At 41.9% G+C, this 22790-nt stretch overlaps 1 protein-coding gene across 4 annotated transcripts in view; it reads left to right on the forward strand.

Annotated features, from left to right (window-relative positions):
- SEC31B (SEC31 homolog B, COPII coat complex component) overlaps positions 1-22790 on the forward strand; it is a 53754-nt gene that overhangs the window by 10243 nt on the left and 20721 nt on the right. For all 4 annotated transcript variants that reach the window (XM_072130494.1, XM_072130493.1, XM_072130495.1 and 1 more), the window contains exons 7-20: positions 1037-1179; positions 2411-2510; positions 4139-4300; positions 4657-4809; positions 6597-6827; positions 8257-8331; positions 11198-11290; positions 12562-12667; positions 13963-14141; positions 14379-14505; positions 14793-14938; positions 15383-15556; positions 16963-17121; positions 20428-20629. In XM_072130494.1, the coding sequence (XP_071986595.1) occupies positions 1037-1179; positions 2411-2510; positions 4139-4300; positions 4657-4809; positions 6597-6827; positions 8257-8331; positions 11198-11290; positions 12562-12667; positions 13963-14141; positions 14379-14505; positions 14793-14938; positions 15383-15556; positions 16963-17121; positions 20428-20629 (2050 nt within the window). The remainder of the gene's footprint in view (positions 1-1036; positions 1180-2410; positions 2511-4138; positions 4301-4656; positions 4810-6596; positions 6828-8256; positions 8332-11197; positions 11291-12561; positions 12668-13962; positions 14142-14378; positions 14506-14792; positions 14939-15382; positions 15557-16962; positions 17122-20427; positions 20630-22790) is intronic.

The raw sequence follows: 22790 nt of genomic DNA on the forward strand, positions 1-22790 counted from the left end.
AACAATCATTACCACAGGACGGCTGTGAGACCTGCAGTAACTCCCAGACATTTCATAAAAATAAACCTTTTATTTCTTTGTGCAATCCCTCCAGCAGAGGTGGTCGTATCCAAGGACACAGTCTTGTTTCTAAGGGACCATATCACTACATTTATGAGAAATTATCTACACACGGGTAAATTATTTTTAATAACATCTAATTGAAGAAATGTTTATATATTGCAAATTAATGAAACTAAATGTGAATGCCCAGATGAGAATACCCCTTTTTAAAGGAGTCTTATAAGTTTCCTATAAATTGATCGATCTCTTTAAAGCAGCAAGTGTTGGCTGGTAATAGTAACAACATGGCAGATGTACTCAGCCAAACATCTAATTTATTAGACTTATTTGCAGAGTAATCTTGAAAGGTTCATTCAGACTCTGTGTTAAAATCCTTCTTCCACTGAAGTCAATGGGATTCTGCAAGGACAAGCAGCGTAACCTATGTTTCAAGTATACTCTTGAATCCTTACAAAATCTATGTCAATTACTGCCATGTGAATGTACCCTAATAGTCTTGACACAATGTACACACATTGGGGCACATTTACTTACCCGGCCGACAGAGTAGACACAAAGTGCATTGTCCGGCATGTGTCGCTTCCCTGCTCAGGTCTGCCAGAGTTCACCTACTTCTTCCCGGTGCATGTAAGTACATTGGTTGCAACAAAATTTGGATATTAAATCCCGCGCTCAGTCCGAATCAGTCGGATCGTCCGATTGCCCGCAACCCGATTTCTGACGCATGAAAGCCGGCGCTGCTGCGCCAAAATCCAAACGCATGTGTCACAATCCCCTTCTAAATAGCTGTCACAGTGGCGCAAAAAAATTTACAAAATCCGACGAAAGTGCGTTCCGTTGACCCTTAGTAAATAAGCCCCATTATGTTTTCCACAGTACATACAATAAAGGGATTGGCCAGACTTTTCATTCATGGCTTCTTCTGTCTCTTACCTGTAAAGTAGTTGAAGCAGTTAGTTTTCTTCCCTCCTAGATGCACCTTTCAGGAATGCTCTGGCACCCTGAGATAGCGACTCAGCTTGTTCTTTCATCTGAAGACGATCGTTTGCCAGTTGTTCAAGTTTGGGATCTGCGTTTTGCTAGTTCACCACTAAAAGTGCTAGAAAATCACACAAGGTAATGAGAAGTTCTATCCACTTTACTGCCCTTTATGTCATACATTACAATGAAATAGTAAAAGAACCTAAGATTTGTAACATTTCTTGTATTTATCTTGGTGTTTGAACTTCCACCATCTTTATGATGGACAGAAACCTCAAACACCATGATACCATGAACTTGGAGAGGAAAGGCTTGTCTGTCATGTCTAATCCTGCAGAAGACCTACTGTAGCACACTCTGAACCACTAATTCTTGGTTCCCCTTTAGCTACCCTGTATTGCCGGCTCTTGGCATCAGCTCATCTTATGAGCTGAGCCAGAAAAGCCAAATTCAATTAACTCCTATTTAACTTCTATTATATAGAAAATAACTCCCTGCATTCTAATATATAGGTTCCAAAGGTTTATTCTTAAGTTGAATTTGTATGTAAGTTGAAACTGTATATTTTATAATTGTAGATATCGACAAAAATTTCATTTGCCCCAGTGACAATTGTAGTTTCAAAATTTTTTTGCTGTATTTGGACCAAGTATTATCAATAAAGCTTCATTACAGACACCTTACAGCTGATCATTGCAGTCTGGGACGATAGTAAAGCATCCAGAGAGCTTCACTAGAGGTCACAGTGGGCAGAGGGGTCGTCTGTAAGTTGGGTGTACTTAAGTAGGGGACCGCCTGTATTGTACTTAAAGGAAATCTACCATCTAACTCAAGCATGATAAACCAGATGCACTCCCTCATAGATCCAGGTACCATGACTCTAGTAATATTCTTATATTTGTTATCCACGGCCTCTTCCCTCTTAAATCAACTTTTTAAATTACGCTAATGAATCAGAAGGGCACTAGGGGTGTTATCAGAGCCCCTTCATGTTTCAACTCCACACGCTGTTACACTGTGCAGGAGCTCTTCCCCCTTTTAAACTGTGCACGGAAACCTCTGCAGTGGGAGGGGGAAGTGCTAAGGGAGCAGGAGGGAGACGGTGTAACAGTCTGTGAAGCCAGAGCATGGAGGGGCTCTGGCAACACCACTCAGAGCTCTTCTGGCTCACTAGTATAATTTTAATATTTGATTTTAGAAGGAGGGTTTTATGAGTAAGTGTCCTGGTTTATGCTTGATTTTGATTGTAGATTTAATATTGCGTCCTTGTCTTCATAGACCATTAGGCTGGGGTTTTTTAGTGAGATGGCTTTCTGTAAATGTGTATTTGTGGTCAATGACATGGTTTCATATTCTCTATTCATAGGGGTATTTTATCAATTTCGTGGAGCAAAGATGATCCAGAATTGCTTCTCAGTAGTTCTAAAGATCATCGTATATTATGCTGGAATCCATGCACAAGTGAGGTAAGTTGTTTGTCTTTGTCATTTCTTGACCTATATTTGTATGACTTATTGAATTCCTGAGTATCAAGCGTTATTACCTTGCATCTCATTTGGATTTATTGCACATTAGAGAGAAATCAATTATCATTGTGCAGGTGGCCAAACGGGCGTAACTTGAGGAGGTGCAGAGGGTGCGATCGCGACCGGGTGCAGAGGGGCCCATAAGGGGTGCAGAGGGGCCCATAAGGTGTCACTTTCCAGTATGAGAAGACTAGTAGTATAAAACATACATCATAGTCAGGGGGCCTGGCACAGACTTTGCACTGGGGCCCATCAGCTTCAAGTTACACCACTGCGGCCAAACAAACAAACTGGCAGATTGTGTGGAAAAATTACACTTGGTACTTCTACATATAAACCAATGGCAAAGGACCACCTTTCACTGATGGGTGGTGCAGTGCTGCTGACGTGTGGCCTTCAGGGGGTCACCAGGGCAAGTTTGTCTTCAGTCAGTGTTTTCTAGTTGGAACAAAGAAGAGAAAGACCCTCACTGTGCCAATAGTGTTTAAGTTTCTAGGATTGAAAGACACCATTGATGCTTGTAAGAAATCTCATCCCCCAGCTTCTGTTCTATAAAACCATAAAGGTGTGTCTTGTATACAAATTAGGAGACATGGCAGAAGTAGGTATCAGCAGTACAAAATTGGCATCTTGTATGCCAGCTATGACTTGTGCCATATTTCTCAAAATATACATATTTATGTGATAAGACACATTCATGGCTTGTCCTTAACACAGGGAGAGCTTGTTTCTTTTTTTTTTTCTTCCCTCTGTTTTATACACTCATTTTCTCATTCGCACCCAATGCAGAGACAGAAAGGGCCTGGCATACCTATTCAGGTGTTCCATTCAAACAGACAGCGAGCTGAACTAGTCACAAATGGGGACCTTCAGCAATTTCATCTGTTTTAGATTTCAGAAACCGTGGACATGACAACTTCTTAAAGGGAACCTGTCATCAGAAATTGGCTTAATAAACCACGAGCAGTGTGGTGTCAAGCATCTGAGCAGCTTCTAGATGATGTTTCTTTCATGGCCTGGTGTGGTATCATCATCCAGAAAATCAACTTTGAATCTAGAGGAAAATTGGTTTTATGAAGTCAAGGAGGTGGAGAGTTTAACACTGAAGTCAAGCTTTCCCTGCCTTAGAACGCCCCCTTCACTGTAATTATGGTCCTGCGTCCAGGGACATCATCAACCAGATCTCCTGAAGTCCAGCGCACAATGTCGAGCATGTGGGAGGAGGCAGGGAAAGCTTGACTTCAGTGTTAAACCCCCGCCTCCCTGACTTTATACAACCAATTAACATCTCACTTCAAAGTTGATTTTCTAGATGATGCCACCAAGCTGGACCATGAAAGAAACAGGATCTATAAGCTGTTGAGTTGTTTGACAATATGCTGTTAATGGTTTATTAGGCCAATTTTTGATGACAGGTTCCCTTTAATGTAACTTTATTATTATGCAAACCTAGATGACAAAATTCTTTGACTTCAAACAGAAATGCTTACCCTGTTGATCTAGATTATTACTTCTGTAGTTGTATGTATACCCTAAACCTGGATTTCTTTTCTTGCCTGTGAATCTAGGTAGTATATGAACTGCCAGTGAGGAACCAGTGGTGCTTTGATGTCCAGTGGTGCCCACGAAATCCGTCTGTCTTCTCTGCTGCCTCTTTTGATGGTTGGGTCAGCGTGTACTCTGTCATGGGTGGAAGCCTGGAAGCTCAACAGAGGAGCCAAGCTGAGAGGGTGCGTCACAATGTGAATATAGCAATATGATAGCAATTTAAGAAATGTGCCCAATCCTTTAATAGTGTTGTGAGATGTGCAATACTTTATTTTCCATCATCATTACTTCTTAGAGCTTTATGCACCATTAACACAACATTTTCTTTGACTCAAATCTCAGGAAAATCTGTGAACAAATGTATCTCTCATTGAAAAGGTCTCAACGGAAAAAAGAAGCTACATGCTCTATATACTGGGCACAAGTCAGATAGATGCTGCTCAGTATATAGGGCACGTTTGTCAAATGTTTGTTCTGTGTTTGATTTTCTGTGTGACCATACACTTAGTTTCTACTTTCTATATTTTTTTTTGTTCAGATATCTTCCTCTTTCAACAACTTGGATCCATTCGGGACAGGACAACCTCTACCTCCTCTCCAGGTGCCACAGCAAGCCACACAGACCACTGTTATTCCTCCTTTGAAGAAGCCTCCTCGCTGGATTAGGAGACCAATTGGTGTTTCTTTTGCGGTGAGAGATTTTCATAGTTTAGATTCTGTGAAGGAGATTTATCAGGGGTGTAAAGGGGCAAATGGCCCAGAGATGGGCATTTGGCCCCATGCCTGTGAAAGGGCTATAGCCTTCACCCGTTCAGGAATGAATGGCCACAGGTTGAATTATACTTTGCTGCAATTAGCGCCAGGGTATGTTAAATTCCCCCCTTTGTGTTATTTTCTGACCAGCCTTGTCACTTTATGCTTTTCCTAACAACATTCTGTATTTAATTTGAGTGTATCTTTAGCATTATTTGAGCAAGTTGGGCATGTTTTTTATTTATTTTTTCAAGAAATCTAGCCAATGATTACAGAATACTAAGAACAATTCATTAAATTATTCCAGTGGGATCTAGTAGATAAACTGTAGATCAAAAAAGAAAAAGAAATTAAAAAACCTAACTATGAAAATGTCCTCAAACTTTTTTGTCAAGGTGGGAGCAAATCAGTTATTTTGCTATAATGATATCCATCAGCCTTCAAACTAGAGAGGTATTTCTGGAAACTATTTTAAAGGGTTTTTACCATCTAGATTATTTATGATTGGATGATATAGATCAGGGGTAGGGAACCTATGGTTCGGGAGCCAGATATGGCTCTTTTGTTGGCTGCATCTGGCTCTCAGACTTTAATAAATAGCGATGGCTGCTGTGTGTCATAGACTGATCACTTGACACAGGCAGCGATGTTACCTCTGCCTAAGTCCTTTGTATGACCCACGCGTCATCGCCGCCATCGTCTAAGCCTGGGTCAAAGATAAGAGCGTGGGAGCGATGAGGAGCTGGCTGCAGGGAGCGCAGGTAAATGAATATTCTTTTTTTTTTCTTTTTTTTTGCTGTGACTACCTATCTTTTGGGAAGCATGTGCTGTGGCTAACTCTCTACTTGGGGGCATGTGCTGTGGCTACCTATCTACTGGGGGCATGTGCTGTAGTTACCTATCTACTGGGGGCATGTGCTGTGGCTACCGATCTACTGGGGGGCATGTGCTGTGGCTACCTATCTATTGGGGGCATGTGCTGTAGTTACCTATCTACTGGGGGCATGTGCTGTGGCTACCGATCTACTGGAGGGTATGTGCTGTGGCTACCTATCTACTTGGGGGCATGTGCTATAGTTACCTATCTACTGGGGGTATGTGCTGTGGCTACCTATCTACTTGGGGGCATGTGCTGTAGTTGCCTATCTACTGGGGGTTTGTGCTTTGGCTACCTATCTACTTGGGGGCATTTGCTTTGGCTACCGATCTACTTGGGGGCATGTGCTATGGCTACCTATCTACTGGGGGCATGTGCTGTGGCTACCTATCTACTTGGGGCATGTGCTGTGGCTACCTATCTATTGGGAGACATGTGCATATTGTAGGGCACTTACGGAATAACATTTCAAAATATGTGGCGTTCATGGCTCTCTCAGCCAAAAAGGTTCCTGACCCCTGATATAGATGATAGATGTTGGGTCCTACCTCTGGAACTTGCACCTTCCTTGCTGAGCTCCTTCCCACAACTGGACTTAATGGAGAGGGTGCTGCATATGCACGGCCACTCTCCATTGAACAATGGGAGCGATGAGCATTGAAGACTATTGAAGGCTAAGGAAGACTCTCCCATAGAGAGAGGCTGTGCATGCATTTGCATGGCATACTCAAGCAATTTATATACTTTTTTACAGGGTTTATACTACTGCCGGTTTCTGGTTATGATCTAACAATATTAGCAGCATTAGCATTACTTATATTCTATTGCCATGTTTTCTTTTCTAACAGTTTGGAGGAAAATTGGTTACCTTTGACTGCCCCAAAGCAACTCTACAACAAACCCAGGACCCCACACCTCGCCAAGTGTACATCAGTCAGGTGACCACAGAGAAGGAGTTCTTAATGCGGTCTAGTGAGCTGCAAACTGCTCTGCTGTCTGGCAATCTCCTGGGCTTTTGCCAAAGTAAAGTTCAAAGCTCTTCACATGCTTTTGACAAGAGCATCTGGAATTTCCTCAAGGTAATTTTATATATTTATTCACGTCGTCTAAGCAAATTCATGTACCTTGAAAGAGCCAGCCCATGTATGTGATGTCAATCATGACAACTTGAACGCACCTGATCTACAACTAAATAAGCTGATCGAAGGGCTCACAAGACAAGCATGAGATGGTATGTTGTTAGATGGGGGATATACTGGAATGGTGAGTATGCTTGTTATGGGTATTAGTATGAATAAAGTGTCAATAATTGTTAATTTTGGGTTTACTATAATATCTTCACATTGTGAATTCTATATTTTATTAAACCATGTACCGTCACATGACCTGAATGAAGGATGTTTATTACCTGAAAAAAAGTAATGAATATTACTTGAATATTACTTATTTGAATAACCAAAAGAATAAAACGCTAACCCATCTAATGCATGTACTCGTGTATAAGCCGAGTTTTTCAGCACGAAAAATTATTAAAAATTAACACTGTACTCACCTATGCGACGCCCCCACAAGTCCTCTTCTGTCTTCGGGTGCTTCGGGTTTTTCCAGCTCTTTTTCGGTCTCCTCTCCGGGTCCCCTCGCGATGGAAAGGAGAGTACAGTGTTTTTTTTGTTTTGTTTTTTTTATATAGCCTTGGCATGCTTGGGGCAGGGGACTGGCTGGCTATTTACTGGGGAGGGCTGGGTCTGGCAGGCTAAATACTGGGGGGCAGGGGCTGCTGGCTTTATACATGGGAGCAGGGGCTGACTGTATTCTGGGGGCAGGGGCTGGCAGGCTCTATACTTGGGGGCAGGGGCTGGCAGGCTCTATACTTGGGGGCAGGGGCTGGCAGGCTCTATACTTGGGGGCAGGGGCTGGCAGGCTCTATACTTGGGGGCAGGGGCTGGCAGGCTCTATACTTGGGGGCAGGGGCTGGCAGGCTCTATACTTGGGGGCAGGGGCTGGCAGGCTCTATACTTGGGGGCAGGGGCTGGCAGGCTCTATACTTGGGGGCAGGGGCTGGCTGGCTACATACTGGGGGGCAGGAGCTGGCTGGCTACATACTGGGGGGCAGGAGCTGGCTGGCTACATACTGGGGGGCAGGAGCTGGCTGGCTACATACTGGGGGGCAGGGGCTGGCTGGCTACATACTGGGGGGCAGGGGCTGGCTTTATACTGGGGGGCATGGGCTGTTGGCTATATACTAGGGGGCAGGGACCAGCTATATACTGGCTGGAGGCTGTGACCAATGCATTTCCCACCCATAGCTTATACTTGAGTCAATAGGTTTTCCCGTTTTTTTGTGTTAAAATTAGGTACCTCGGCTTATACTCAGGTCCGCTTATACTCCATTATATACAGTAATTATTTGTGGTTATTCTTAGGGCATATTGTGCTTGAAACATTCTTTGAGCAATTTTTGTATTTTAAATTCTCTGCAGCTTATCCCAAATTCTTCTTTCATTTAAGGTTAACTTTGAACAGGACACAAGGGAAAAAATCTTGAAATTGCTTGGATATAACAAGGAAGAGTTGGATAAGAAGGTCAGGCTTACTTGAATTAACTCCATAATTCTAATCATTTGAATGAATCTGGTCATTTTAATAGATTAAAATGGTCTGAATCAACTTATTTCAGCAAGTTCAGCCGACCCCTGAAAAGTTTGAAGTTTTTTTTTTTTAAAATAACTTTTATTAAACATTTTTGTTACAATTACAAGGAACAATAAATATGTTTACGTGAAACAGAAAATTACAGGTGGTGTTAGTGGAAGTCAGGAGATAAAGCATATGAGAAGGCCTAGGGTTTTTTTGTGTATGACTAATTGTGAACAATAATGGGGGAAACATGCAGAGTTCTACTATCAGTAGTCTTATGTGTAATACAGGCGGTCCCCTACTTAAGAACACCTGACTTACAGACAACCCCTAGTTACAAATGGACCTCTTGATTTTGGTAATTCACTGTACTTTAGACTTAGGCTACAATAAACAGCTATAACAGTTATCAAAGGCGTCTGCAATTAAGTTTTATTGCTTATCCTGGTTCTTATGACAATCTTGACATTTTAAAAATCCATTTGTCACAGAGACCAAAAACAGTTTGTCTGGAGCTCCAATTATAAAACATACAGTTCCATCTTACATACAAATTCAACTTAAGAACAAACCTACAGAACATATCCTGTACGTAACCCGGGGACTGCCTGTATATATGAATAGCCACATTGGTTCCTCTGTCCCCACAATAACACCAAGCCTTGGTTTAGATGACTAGAATATAATACCTATTATATCCCAAACTTAAGAAAACTTTAAGCCAATGAGCAGTAATTAAATGAAATAAACTTTATTGTTTACATTAAAAATTCTTAAAAAGACAACAAACCATATGAAGCAGACAGTGGGTAACCCCCCAAACATATCTCCTTAAGTGGAAAACAAATATATATATGTGTATATTATAATATAATAATATTTCTGGAGGTATAACTGCTTTGTATTTGCTTTTGTAGACTTGTATTGTTCACCCTTACCAGCTCAAATTAGAAGGAAATACAATGTAGTCTGCTGAGGGGAATAGAGTAAATGGAAGTCGGCCAGTGCATTAGCCATTTGCTCTGTTACACAGCTATGAAGGGGAGATATAAACATAGTGCTACCAGATCCAGTACTACAACAATGCATCCACGCAGCACTTTCCCTGTCATGCTATCCCACCCTGCTGTATTTAGACACAGCTGACTTGTAGAGACTGAATGGATGTGGACTGCTGTGACCTTTCACATGTCATTGCTCTATAACGTGTTTCCTACCGTAGTGGTTGATCTAGATCATAACTGTTGGGCAATGTCCAAAATAAAAGTGACCTGCACAAAAAAATGTAAGAAATTTGTTTGCAATAATGAGTTTGATTATATTTCTAGTTTTATTAGTGAAAGAAGTTGTCCAGTTACAAAAAGTTATCCTCTATGTACAGGAACTTGCTGATCAGTAACATCCCAAATGGAGGAAAAGGGGTCCTTTGCCCCAAATAAACAGAGCAGCCGGTGGCACATGCGCCCTGCCACTCTATTCATAATAATAATAATTCTTTATTAATATAGCGCCTACAGATTACGCAGCGCTGCACAAAGCATATCAAATTGTTCCCTGTCCCCAATGGGGCTCACAATCTAAACAACCTAACAATATGTTTTGGAGTGTGGGAGGAAACCGGAGGACCCCCACACAAACACAGAGAGAACATACAAACTCTTTGCAGATGTTGAACTGGGTGGGATTAGAACCCAGGTCCCCAGCGCTGCAAGGAAGAAGTGCAACCCACTCAGCCACTGTGCTGCCCTTACTCATCTCCATGGCACTGACATGTACAGCCAAGTGCTGTACACAATGATGTCCATCAGTTACATAAGTAGTGAGTGAGCATGCCTGACCTGATGTTCTATTCTTTTGAGGGTGCAACGGGGTACATTGGGCCCACATTCTTGTAATTTTTGGCATCCTGTGGATAGAGGATAGCTTATTCTGAGTAGACAACCCCTTTAACTACAACCCCTTAAAGGACACCTGTCATCAGGTCTGTGTCACTTGCCCTGTCACCTCTACCTGTTGGAGCAGCTCACAAGGATCCCATCCCAGCCTTTATCTAGTTATTTCATACATTATTCATTGTAAAATCATCTATTTTTTATCATGTAAATGAGGATGGTCACATGGTCAGAGGCAGTGATGTCACCCCTGTTACCCCTCCCCTCTCCTCCCCCTGCTCATGTCTGTGTGTAATGTATAGTAAAGCATTGCTAGTGTGTGTGCTGCATCTGGTGACATGCTGCATCCTCCTAATATACAGGTGAGAGACACAGACATCAGCTACACATGAATCTGACATGTTCTGCTGTAACATGGCTGCCTGGAGCTGCTGTATCTCTCCTAAACACACACACATGCACACACAGGCTGCAGGGGGCGTGGCCACCAGCACCAGGAAGCACATCATTATACAGCCTCACAACATTATACAGGCTGTCAGTCATGCACTGGGGGTGTGGCTGTGCCTCCCACTCATGAATAAGGTGGACAGCTTGAATATGCTAATGCTTCATTGGACATTTCACAGGTCATTTGCATACAGCTTTAGGACCTCATTGCTTAGGTTTACAGGCATGTAGAGGGACAATGAAGGGATAGAGGCAATGCTTTCTAATGGCAGTTTATGAAAATACATTTAGTTTAGGGGGGTTATTTTGCATGACGGGTTCTCTTTAATGATATGGAACAAATTTAACATCCAGTAGCCATTTCCAAGCTGCTTGGAAAACACCTTTACAGGTGTATTTACAGTAGGGGAATTGTTTTGGGGGAAGTTCTCCACCATTTTGTGGGTTACTTGTATTTGTCTTTGTTTTAGATCTCCATTGCTTTGGGTGATAACTGGCACAACAAATGTAGCCCATCAGAAGGAGAGGATCTTGTACAAAGTATCCAGTCTGTTTCTAGCCAGGTAATTTTTACACAAATACATGTATTGATTATTTATATATATGAAAGGAAATCCACCACTTGCACACTGTGGGTCACATTAACTAAGAACAGTGCAGTCTGTACTATGTGCAGTTTGCCTGTGTATAGTGCAGGTAGCGACAGAATTTTTGGCGCCCGTTCTTCATGAATCTGGGGCTCCCTGAACTGGCCCGACAGAGTGCACCACTTTTTTCTGGTCTATCTTTAACATGACAGAGAAATAGTCATCTCACCTGTAGACCGATCGTAATTGTATATTGAGCACGGATGCTCCAGTTCACAAGCATTAAATCCATGATAAAATATGTAGTCCAGCTCCAAAAGATTAGATCCACCACGAGAGTAGGATTAAAAAAATTGGAAATGCTTTAATTCCATCCAAATAAAATATGGTGCCAGGATACAACAGACAAAGCGAGTCCAACTCGGATAACACATATCCTTATTCATGGCTATCTTTAACATTGGGCGTGCAACTCACTTTTGTTGGACTTGCATGTTAAATCTGGTGCACAATCTGTCTGAGCACCAGAACGCTCCCTAATTTGTGTCATATGATGCCTAATGCAGTGTTCCCCAAAAGGGTCACATGTGACACAATTGTGGTGCAGACACTTCTTAAATATCTTGCAGGCAGTTTGCACGACTGTAGAAAGAACATGCAAAGTCCAACAGAAAACTGGCGCATGGCCCTTAGTAAACGTGCCCCGGTGTCTTCATGCTGATCATCATTCTGTGCCATGCCTGAAAAAACACTTTTATAAATTATGCAAATTAGACTCTGGTGCACCAGGTTGTCTCAGATAAGGCGCTCGGAGCTCCCTCATTACACAATTATGCACGCCTCCTGCATGCACTTCCTCTTCCTCCCTTCCATTCACCTACCTGCAGTGAGAGAAGCCGCCTGCGCTATGCGAATCCAGGCCGCACATGCGCAAGATTTTCGGAGAGCTGGTTATCGTTTCGGTCATTGGAATAAGAGGGAGAGCTGCACTGAAGAGGCGAGCATAAGTATATAATGAGGGAGCGTGCATGCCTTATCTAAGGCACCCAGGAAACCAGAGATTAATTTGCATATTTTTAAAAAGTGTTTTCTCAGCCATGGGGCTAAAGAAGAAGAGAACCTTCATCAGACACCGCTATGTAAGTGAGCTCAAACCCACAGTGTGCAGGTGGTTGTTTTCCTTTTAGGGTTCCTGAAAAATGTTCAGGGGTCCCATTTAGATATGGTCTGATATCTTGTCTCTCTAGGCTTCAAGTAGCTTTACTGGGCAAACTGCGTCCTCCTCCTCCTCCATGGAGTTTTTTAATCTAGCTCCTCAGGAGACAGCCAAGTTTGATATTCCTGTTACTTCAGGTATGTACAAATCTCTTTTGGCATCATTATTAATGCACGTTGATGGTTAATGCTTAAAGAAGACCTGTCATCCATATAAAAGGCACTAGGAGCTGCTTACTAAAGTAAGCAGTGCCTAGTGCTACAGCTGTGTTACACTGCGAGCGTTATCACTATATCAAAACAGCTGAGACTGCCGTGCTGTACAATAAAAACGCCAGACCGCGGTGTAAGCGGTCGGTGTATTCATGAGGGGGAGGTCCGAGGCACCACCCATCCCACTCCATAGGTCATCAGTGACTGTCAAGCTTCATGCGACAGTCACCGCCCCCTCATGAATACACCCAACCACTTAGAGTGCAGTCTGGCGTTTCTATTGTATAGTGCGGCAGTGTCTGCTAGCGAAATAAGAGGTTTCCGATAACACTAGCAATGTAACACTGCTGGGTCTGATGTAGCACGAGGAGCTGTTTACTTTAGTGCCTTTTATATGGATGACATAATGAAATAATAATTTAAAAAGAATTCATAAAAATGATCATCACAATCTATGATAACATCTACTGCAACATCACAAACTAATAGAACGCAGATTAACCTTTGTATATTGTTAGCACGTCAATGTTGTTACGTGCCCTTCTTAAAGGGGCTGGCCACTAATATGAAAGTTTACCAGGGTAAGGACATAACCTTTGTACTGTAAACTTTCTGCCATCTGTGGCAGCCACAGGATCTGCTTCAACGGGAATCCTTAAGGAGCTATAACAGTGCGGCTCCATCTATTGTGTAGTGTAGTATAGTGTTACTACAGCTCAGCTATTCCTTCTGACTCTATACAAACTTATGGTATAGAGTCACGTATTGAAAGGACTATTTCTTGCAGTTGTATCCAGTTAACAAGATATATCGATTTCATAGCATATATCATAAACTGAATGGAATAAAATAATCTTTAGCAGCATAACAGATTGTGGCATTTGTCTAATAGCTAGAAGTAATATAGCACAATGATGACTGTGAGTCTGCTGTATTCATGAGCAGTTGTGTCCTTGCCTTCTCCTACCCATCAGTCATGGCAGCTTCTCTTTACACTGGCATGGGATATACTTAGGCTGCTGTCACACAGACCTATGCCTCTTCTGGGCGTGGCATAGATTTGGCTGGAGAGGCAGAGGAGTTAGTGCTCCTCAGCCCAGCCTTCTCCATAGAAAGACGTTCTGTGGGACATATGAACAATAGATCATGCAACATACTGTACCATGCCCAATGCACGGCCACCATAAACGATTTCATACATTTCTTTACTATTGTTTTAGACATCGATGGATTGATAAGCCAGGCGCTGTTATTGGGAAACTTCGAGGCAGCTGTGGACTTATGCTTGAAGGACGGTCGCTATGCTGATGCCATTATATTGGCTAATGCTGGAGGAGAAGACTTGCTGAGAGAGACACAACAATGGTACTTTGCCCGCCAGAAAAATAAAATCACTTCTGTAAGTAGACAATATCGCTTTACTAAAGAGGTTAATGTTACTCAAGTGAATTTTAAGTGTTGACTTGCCTTCTCACATGCCATAAAGCCTGAAGACATTTGCTCATTACAAATATCAGCTGCTACCGTTCAGTCAATATATACTTGTACTTCAGCTTATGTAGAAGTGGCAGCTATGAGAGTAAATAAAACTGTTATGGGTTGGATGCAACCTTACTGTTGTCCTGTCTGCCTACAGCTTCTCTCTTCCGTGGTCCAGCACAAGTGGAGGGATGTAGTTCTCAATTGTAACCTGCAGAGCTGGAAAGAAGCATTAGCTCTACTGCTGACTTATTCCAAACCAGAGGAGTACGCTGAGCTCTGTGGTAGGTATTTGTACCTTTGTACTAGGGATTTTGTCAAAGATATATATTAAAACGCAGCAACGAGTTGTTATAAATGTAAAAATGATCAGTGATAAGAGTATGATCGGTGGGGGCCCGACTACTGGGATCCCCACCAACTCTTACAGCAAGGTGGTGGGGATCCCACCACCTTAATAAATAAAGCATAGGGCTTTATTAACATTGGAGCTCCTGCTCCCTGTGATTCCTGTTAAGGGAATGGGAATTTCTGCTGCAACCATGAACCATATGAATATTTTTTTTTTCAGATGCTCTTGGAAACCGCCTGGAGTCAGAAGGAGAAGGAAAGTTATCCTCTCAAGCTTGCTTGTGCTACATATCCTCGGGTAACGTGGACAGGCTAACAGAATGCTGGGCCCGAAGCCATGAAACCTCAACACCTCTTGCATTGCAGGTTTGTGACTTCTGTATTTATGGATATACAATTTACCAGGAGAATCGTTTTAAGTCTGCATTCACACAGCCGTTGGGGGGCGTATATACGGCCTACGTATATACGTCCCCCGTAGGCCGGCAATGGTTGCACAGCACAGTACGGAGCGGTGACGCACGTGTTCCGTAGCCGGGGAAAAGATAGGACATGTGAGCAGCTCCTCTCCTGGTTGCCGATGTGCTACGGTACAGGGGGCACACATTCGTCTGAATGCAGCGGAATATTGAAAAAATGTACATAATTTAAGCAGGCTGTTTTCTACTAGTGCTATGGAGATCATTAAATGTATGTAATGCACAAAATCCTGTCTTCCTAGGCCTCTCAGTATAATTATTATAATAGTTGATATTATAGTATAATAATATGACCATTCAAGTATCATGTGAGTGCTCTTTGTTTTTCTAGGATCTAGTGGAGAAAGCCATGGTGTTAAGGAAATCCATTGAGGTTCTGCGAGGGTCACTACCTCCACCACAAGGGCCTGTGTTGGCAGAGAAGGTAGCACAATATGCCAGTCTCCTGGCATCTCAGGGGAACCTAACTGCTGCCATGAGCTATTTACCTAGAGACTCTGAGGAGGTATGTGAATGCACTATATAACCACATTGGTAGATCATGTGTACATAGATAGATATATGGATGGATATAGATTCCTCCTATAACTTTTTCATGGCCAATGGTTATTGGTACCTGAATGTCCAGGTTGATTTTTGCAGTTCTATTTTGCTTTTCCATCTTTGAAACAAAAAAAAAGTGAAGACTGGGCACAAGAGGAGGTTTTTTTTGGTAGTTTGTCTTTTTTTGACGTTTCAGCAAGACTGCCTTCATCTGACGCTGCAATGTATACATATATATTGTATGTATATATATATATATATATATATATATATATATATATATATATATATATATATGTGTGTGTGTGTGACTGGATACATAACATGTATTCACATATATACAAAATCATGGAGATCATTTGCACAAAAAGACGTTTATATAACCGGTAGGAAAATAGCCAGGAAAGTTTATTCAACCCGATCAATATTAGTATGACCACTTTATAGTCATACTAAGCCATGAAAACTCAGTACCTCTTGCACTGCAGGTTTGTGGCATGGTGTTATTAAGAGGAGATTCCCCACTTTAACATGACAACAGAACTGTGTTTCTGGGTGCCACAGTTTATAGTTTTTATCACAGCCAGTGATAAAGTCCCAAAATGGCCACCGGAATCCATCCTTATATGCTAAATGGGGACTTTATGTACCTCGAACACTTGTGAATTGTGGCGCTACAGACAATGGTGTTTTCTAAGCAACATATTTTAGAGTTATTTTGCCCTGGAAGTTGTGCCATGCGTAACATTGCAATATTTTAAATTTAAGGCATTCAGATGTACGGAAGGGCCCTGTAATCACTGGTTAATAATAAGAATAAAAGTTATATAGCGCCACCATAATCCGCCGCACTCTATCACACATGGGGGACATATACAAATAACATAAGACATTACTGATTAAAACATAGTCATAAGGTAACAATAGGAATGAGGGCCCTGCTTGCAAGAGCTCTAATAAATATATCAATGTGGATGAGCCCTTATTTGGTACACTGCAGCCTCTTTTTCTTAAATATGCAACTCGCTTTAGTCAAAGGCTATGATCCAACTATGTTCACTGTATCCATGGTGAATTGCCCCTGAGAGATACACCCAAATACCCATAGACTTTTGATGGACATCTACATGCCAAAAACATAGATATATTTGGATGGTAAAAATTGCTTATATTTTACAGTGCTTCTGGATCCCTATTATTTTTTTTCAGGTTGTGTCATCAGACCTGCACACAAATGATTTTGGATGCATATTATATACATTTTAAACCATCCCTATGATAAGATCTTTCTAAACTGAATGTTTGATTTGATTCTCAAAGTGTTTTAAGACGGACTGTAACAGCATTATTTCTTTTTTATAATTTTAGAGTTCAGTCCGTGAACTACGAGATCGTCTTTTACATGCTCAGGGACAGGCTACAGATGGGCAGCGAAACAACCCGAATACATCCAGTAGTTATCCAAAACCTACAGCAAAACCAAGCAAAGCATCAGAAGGCTTCTTATATCAAGAAGGAAGCAAACAGGTCTGTTGGATCCGAGCTAAGTTCCTATATCTCACATGTTCAATTGTGAAAACAATTGATTCTAGCTTGACAAAAGAATTGTACTTCCAAGTTTACAGCAGTAGGGGGCAGCACTATGCCATGTAATGCTTTACCAACCTTAGGATATGTGTTATATATTGTAGAATTTCATCCCAAATAGATCCTGGTGAAGACACAAAAAAAAGCACTGTGATATTTGGGGTTAAAATAGAAAGCAATATACAATTATAACTCTAAATACTTTACTACATATAAATTCAATATTAAAGGGGTTCTCCGGTAATAGCAAGTTATGCCCTTTACACAGGATAGGGGCGAACTTGCTGATCCGGTGGTCTCAGTGATGAGACCCCTGTTGATTACGAGAATGGGGATGAGTTGCACCCATGATAGCTAGTCGTACACGTGCCGGCTGCTCCGAACTTCTCTGTGGAGCTGATGGAGATTAGATAAGTGCGGTGCTCAGCTATCTACGTCAGCTCCATAGAGATGAATGGAGCAGCCAGTCACGTATGTTCCATCTCATCATCTCAGGTGCGTTGGGGGTACAATGAATGCCCTGTTCTCGTGATAACTGAGACCCTCACCAACCTGTGGATAGGAGATTAAACCTCAGCATTATGTTATGTTATGGACTGCCTGCATATACTTAGAACAATGGGCTGCACCATATCCCCCTGTATAGGCCCCTCTGCCTAAAAGCAACGTGCAGAGCAAATCTTGGCACAAGGCAGTTATTTGCTGCTGGCAATGTACACTGTGTCTCCCTAGTGACTTAAAGGGTTTGTCCACTTTCCAATATACTTTCTGTATTAATTTCTCATGGTTTTCTGGATCTCTGCTTGCTGTCATTCTATAGGAAGCTTCTCTGTTACTTCCAGTGGATAGAAAGCTGACCATGGTCACACAGGTGCACGGCTCGTTTTATCACACATCTCTGATTACTCTCTATGATACTAACGCACCTGTGTGGCCATGGACAGATTTCTATCCAATGGAAGTAAACATAGAAGTTTTCTATAGCAGAACAGCAAGCAGAGATCTAGAAAAATGTAAGGAATGAATACAGAAAGTTTATTGGAAAATGTATTAAAGGGAACCCGTCACCACTATTTTCACAAATACAGGTAGTGGCAGGTTCCTATAGAGCTCTAGTAACTATCTGACACCCTGCTTTTAGCTAAAAATTGTTCCCCTCAGATCCCCATAAAATCAGAGTTATAATCTTGCCTGGTATCTATGCAGCTTTGGAGCTAGTCCACGGGGGCGTGGCCTAATGTCATGTGACCAGGGTGACATCATCAAAGGTCCTTGAGCTACTTAATATGAAAACTATACCCCATGTACATATCTGACCACATAAAACCATCACAGCAGCCTCCATGGACTTCTACTCCTCTCCATGCAGGCTGCTGTGATTTCGTGTGATAAAATATGCTGTGATTTCATGACATATATGCTTAGTGTACAGCTCCTAATGCTACAAAAGCTATAGGACCTGCGATGATGTCACCCTGGTCACATGACATTATAGCAGCATACAGAGATAGGGATGGGGAGGAGCTGCTGGATTCAGCCCGAGGAGGCCACGCCCACCTGGACTACATGTAGCCATGCTTAGTTACCAGATAAAACTATAAAGTTGAATATATGGGAATCTCAGGGGCATAATTTTTAGCTACAAGCAGGGTGTCAGATAGTTATTAGAGCTCTATAGGAACCTGTCACTAGCTGTATTTGTGAAAATAGTGGTGACGGGTTCCCTTTAACTTTTCCTTACACAAACCATATCAATTATTTGCTGAAAGTGGACAACCCTTTTAATATGGGAACACACAGAGTGTATCTTCAACATAGGTGGGGTCTGTCTCCATAACCTCTAAGGCCGGTACCACACGCACCGCTTTGTCTGCGTTTGAAAACGCAGCCTGATCCCATCGGCCCTACTATTGAAACGCTGGCGATTGAGAACAAGCAGCTGGTGTTTTGCATTAAATTAACCAATACACTGGCGGCTTGCTCTCGATCGCAGGCGTTTTCATAGAGCCGCCAATGCGATCGGGCCGCGGCCTGCCCCGGTAGGCGCGTCTTTGTCTGCATTTGCGTTTTCAAACGCAGACAAAGCGGTGCGTGTGGTACCAGCCTAAGGGTGAAGACACACGTGGCGGTTTTCGGCCTAAAAACGTGTGTCTTCACCCTAATGGCTTCCCCTGAATATACCTTTTTTACTACATTGGGCAGGATGAAACGTCTACTACACTTTTTATCCTCTGTTAACTGCAGTATGCGGTGTATACGCTAGGCATTTTACTGTTGTACATTCTAGATATGTCCCAATACTGCAATGTCAATGTGACCGAACTGTGCATTTCTAAAGGTTTCTAATAACACAAATAAAAGGTTTTGTCCAGGATTTTTATTTGGCATTGCCCTTAATATCTGATCAGTGGGGGTCTGAGATTTAGCTGCTATCTACACAGCACATTTTGCTAAGCTGAAAGTAGATGGCTCTGTTCACTGCACAGTGGCCTGTGGTTTAGCTCCCATAGAGTACATTTGGAGCTAGAAATAGTTTGAAACAATGAACTTCCATCTGATGTGCAAGTGAGTTTACCAGTTACTAAAAATCAGCATAAAGGACATATACCACCAGGATGAAGGATTGTAAAACAAGACACTTGCATGCTGGTTACCCCTCTAGCAGGATCTGCTCTTATTTAAGCTGCTTATGCCCTGGTTTTTACAAAAAAGGCTTTTCAAAATTATGCAAATGAGTCTGAGAGCTCCAGGCTCCATAGGTGTTAATGCTCATTTGCAAAATTTTTAAAGCCTTTTTTTCTCAAAAACCAGGGCATAGAAAGCTAAAAGAAGTCCAAATTCTGCTACAGGGGGCACACACCAGTGTGTCGGGTAGCTTGGTTTACAACCCTTCATCCTGGTGGTAGATGTCCTTTAAAAGTTTCTTACTACTTAGGAGAACACAGGTAAAAGTTAAACACTGAGCCTCTGCTGAGTATGAGAAGAAGCATTTACTAAAGAGAAACCAAACAAAATAATAAATGCTAACAAGGTGCAGCCCATAATAGATCCTAATAATGCCTTTGAATGTATGCATAGCCTTTAAACATTCTACTGTATAACTCCACTCTGTTTTCTTGATCTCCCAATACTATTTTTATAGAATTCCTAAAATATAGAAAGTACTCTTATTTTATTTTTTTTAGATATGTTAGACTTTTGTTTTTAAGTAGCAATGACTATTTATATTTTTTTAAAATTTTGTAGGCATTATCCCGGTCTCCAATTAGCACTGTATTTCCGCCTCCAGTGCCTTCACAATTCATACCTCAGCCATTGCCTGCTACAGTGCCACCACCCCCTCCTTCCATCCCATTCCAACCGTCTTCTGGTCCCTCATCTAATCTGTATCCCAGGTATGGAGTCTGGCAGCCTTACCCAGGGTCACAGCCCCAACCAGCAGTGCCAGGTCAGTCCAATAATATGAACCTATCTATAAGACTCTGTCTCATGTATGTACTGCAGGAGCTCAGTTATAGCAAAGCTTCCTTGTACTTCAGACCTCTCTTTCTTACTGATTTATCTTAACTTTTAAAGAAAGCACTGACATATGATGATATCCCCGCTCTTCTGCTGGCGCCAGATACATCAAGAGTCCTTTGTCTCTTGATGTATCTGCGGGTTGGGCTGCGTAGCATTCATTTGTGGAAATATGCGCAGAATCCAAACTTCCACTTGTAAAAGTTCTCCTGCTGCAGGGAGTGTGCAGGCTCGGGACAGAAACACTGCATGCTGACCCACTGACCCGTTCACATCTCTGCACGCACTCTTGGCATGGAGATAGAGTAAAGGGGAGAATAATTGCAATTGCTGACAATTCACTATCAATTGCGATTATTTCAGGGCTTTTACACCAAATTTCTGGCATAGCAGCTCTGATAAATACCCCATATGTTTATGAGGTTTTAGGAAAGTAGAGGCATTTTTATAACAATTTTTCTACCAAAACCTGCTTTCCTTTGTATTTACAATAAAAAAGTGCATCCTTACATTCCAAAGAACATAGAAAACTTACTATTAGCTGCAGTTTATAGCATGTTTTATTTCCTATGTTCTTCTCAATGTAAGGATGCACTTTTTTCTTAATGCGACCTTACAAAACTTGCTATTAGCTGCAACATATAATATGTGATATAATATTTCATAAGGCCACGTTCACATTGCTTTAGGCAGTGGTCACACGTGGTGTTTAGATGGTGTTTTGAAACGCAATTCATTAACTTTGGAGGGGAGATTGGCCTAATTGCCTTTCGTTAACCTTTACGTTTACCTTAACACAATGTAAATGCCAATTGTTAACATGGCGTTGTTAACATAGTGCAATTAAACAAATCCCCTCCTCACAGCTGTTGAATTGTTATAAACCAAATGTAAATGCCACGTGTGAACACGCCCTGAACATTGACTTCACATCACATTAACAGTGCGCTAAATCTGTTGTAAACAATATTTAAGCACATAGTGTGAATATGACATAAGGGGGTCTGACCCCACCAATCAGCTGTGCTATCTACAGCCCCGTGTTTGGAGAACAATGAAGACACTGAAGCTCTTCTCTAATGCTCCAGTCTCTTCAGACAGCTGATCAGCAGGATTGTCGGCTGTCAATTCCCTTCTGGTCTGCTCTTGATACCTATTCTAACGATTGGTGATCAATAAATAAAGCGCAGAATAACCCTTTACATATGTTGCTGTGCTGCAGTGCTGATATTTTATTTTGTGCTGCAGTGCTATATATTTTTGTTGGACACCATTGACAAAGCAACCAGCCATTCATTTTTCACTACTTAAAGGGGCCCTGCCACTAGATTTTACTCCACTAAACTACTAGCACCTTCAGGTAGAGTATGAAATGTCATTTCTAGAATTCCCTCTTTTCATGTCAAATCTCAAAGGTTTACCTATAAATAAACTCCTCCAGTGTCAGGTAAATATGACTGTTTTCATCTCATTTTCACATATGAGTCTGTTTTAGTAGTCGGCGGGGGTCACTTTAGAAGGTCCTTTCTTCTGTTCTGTAGTACATAGAAACATGATTTTTGTGACATATTAAAGTTAAGAATCTCATCTGTGGCCTGTGGTTCTGTGAGACATATAGACGGTTAAATAACAGGATCCAGGATAACTGACTCTTTATCTGCAGATCGCATTTGCAATTAGGTCTTTAGCTGTCTGTATCTCTGGTTCTGTAGACCACAAAGCCATAAGCCTGATGTGATCTAAAAGCTAAGAATATGAACCAAAATGTTTCTAGGTACTGTAGAACAAAAGTATGGGCTTCTGAAGTGACACTCCACAAATGTAACCCCTAAATGTGACTCATCTCATGTGAAAATTAGGTAAGAAGAGTCATATTTGCCTGACTTTGGCGGATATATTTTATAGGTAAACGGATGACATGTGACGTAAAGAACATTTCATACCCCACCTGATGGAAGCATGGGGGACAGATATATGGCTGATTTATGTCCCCCATAGATGGCAATGGGCGCACGGCGCCCTACGGGAGCGGTACGGTGCAGCACACATGCTCCACCGTACTGCTCCGTACACCATGTAAAGATAGGACA

This window comes from Engystomops pustulosus, chromosome 11 (genome assembly GCF_040894005.1).
Source record: "Engystomops pustulosus chromosome 11, aEngPut4.maternal, whole genome shotgun sequence".
Classification (NCBI taxonomy): Eukaryota; Metazoa; Chordata; class Amphibia; order Anura; family Leptodactylidae; genus Engystomops; species Engystomops pustulosus.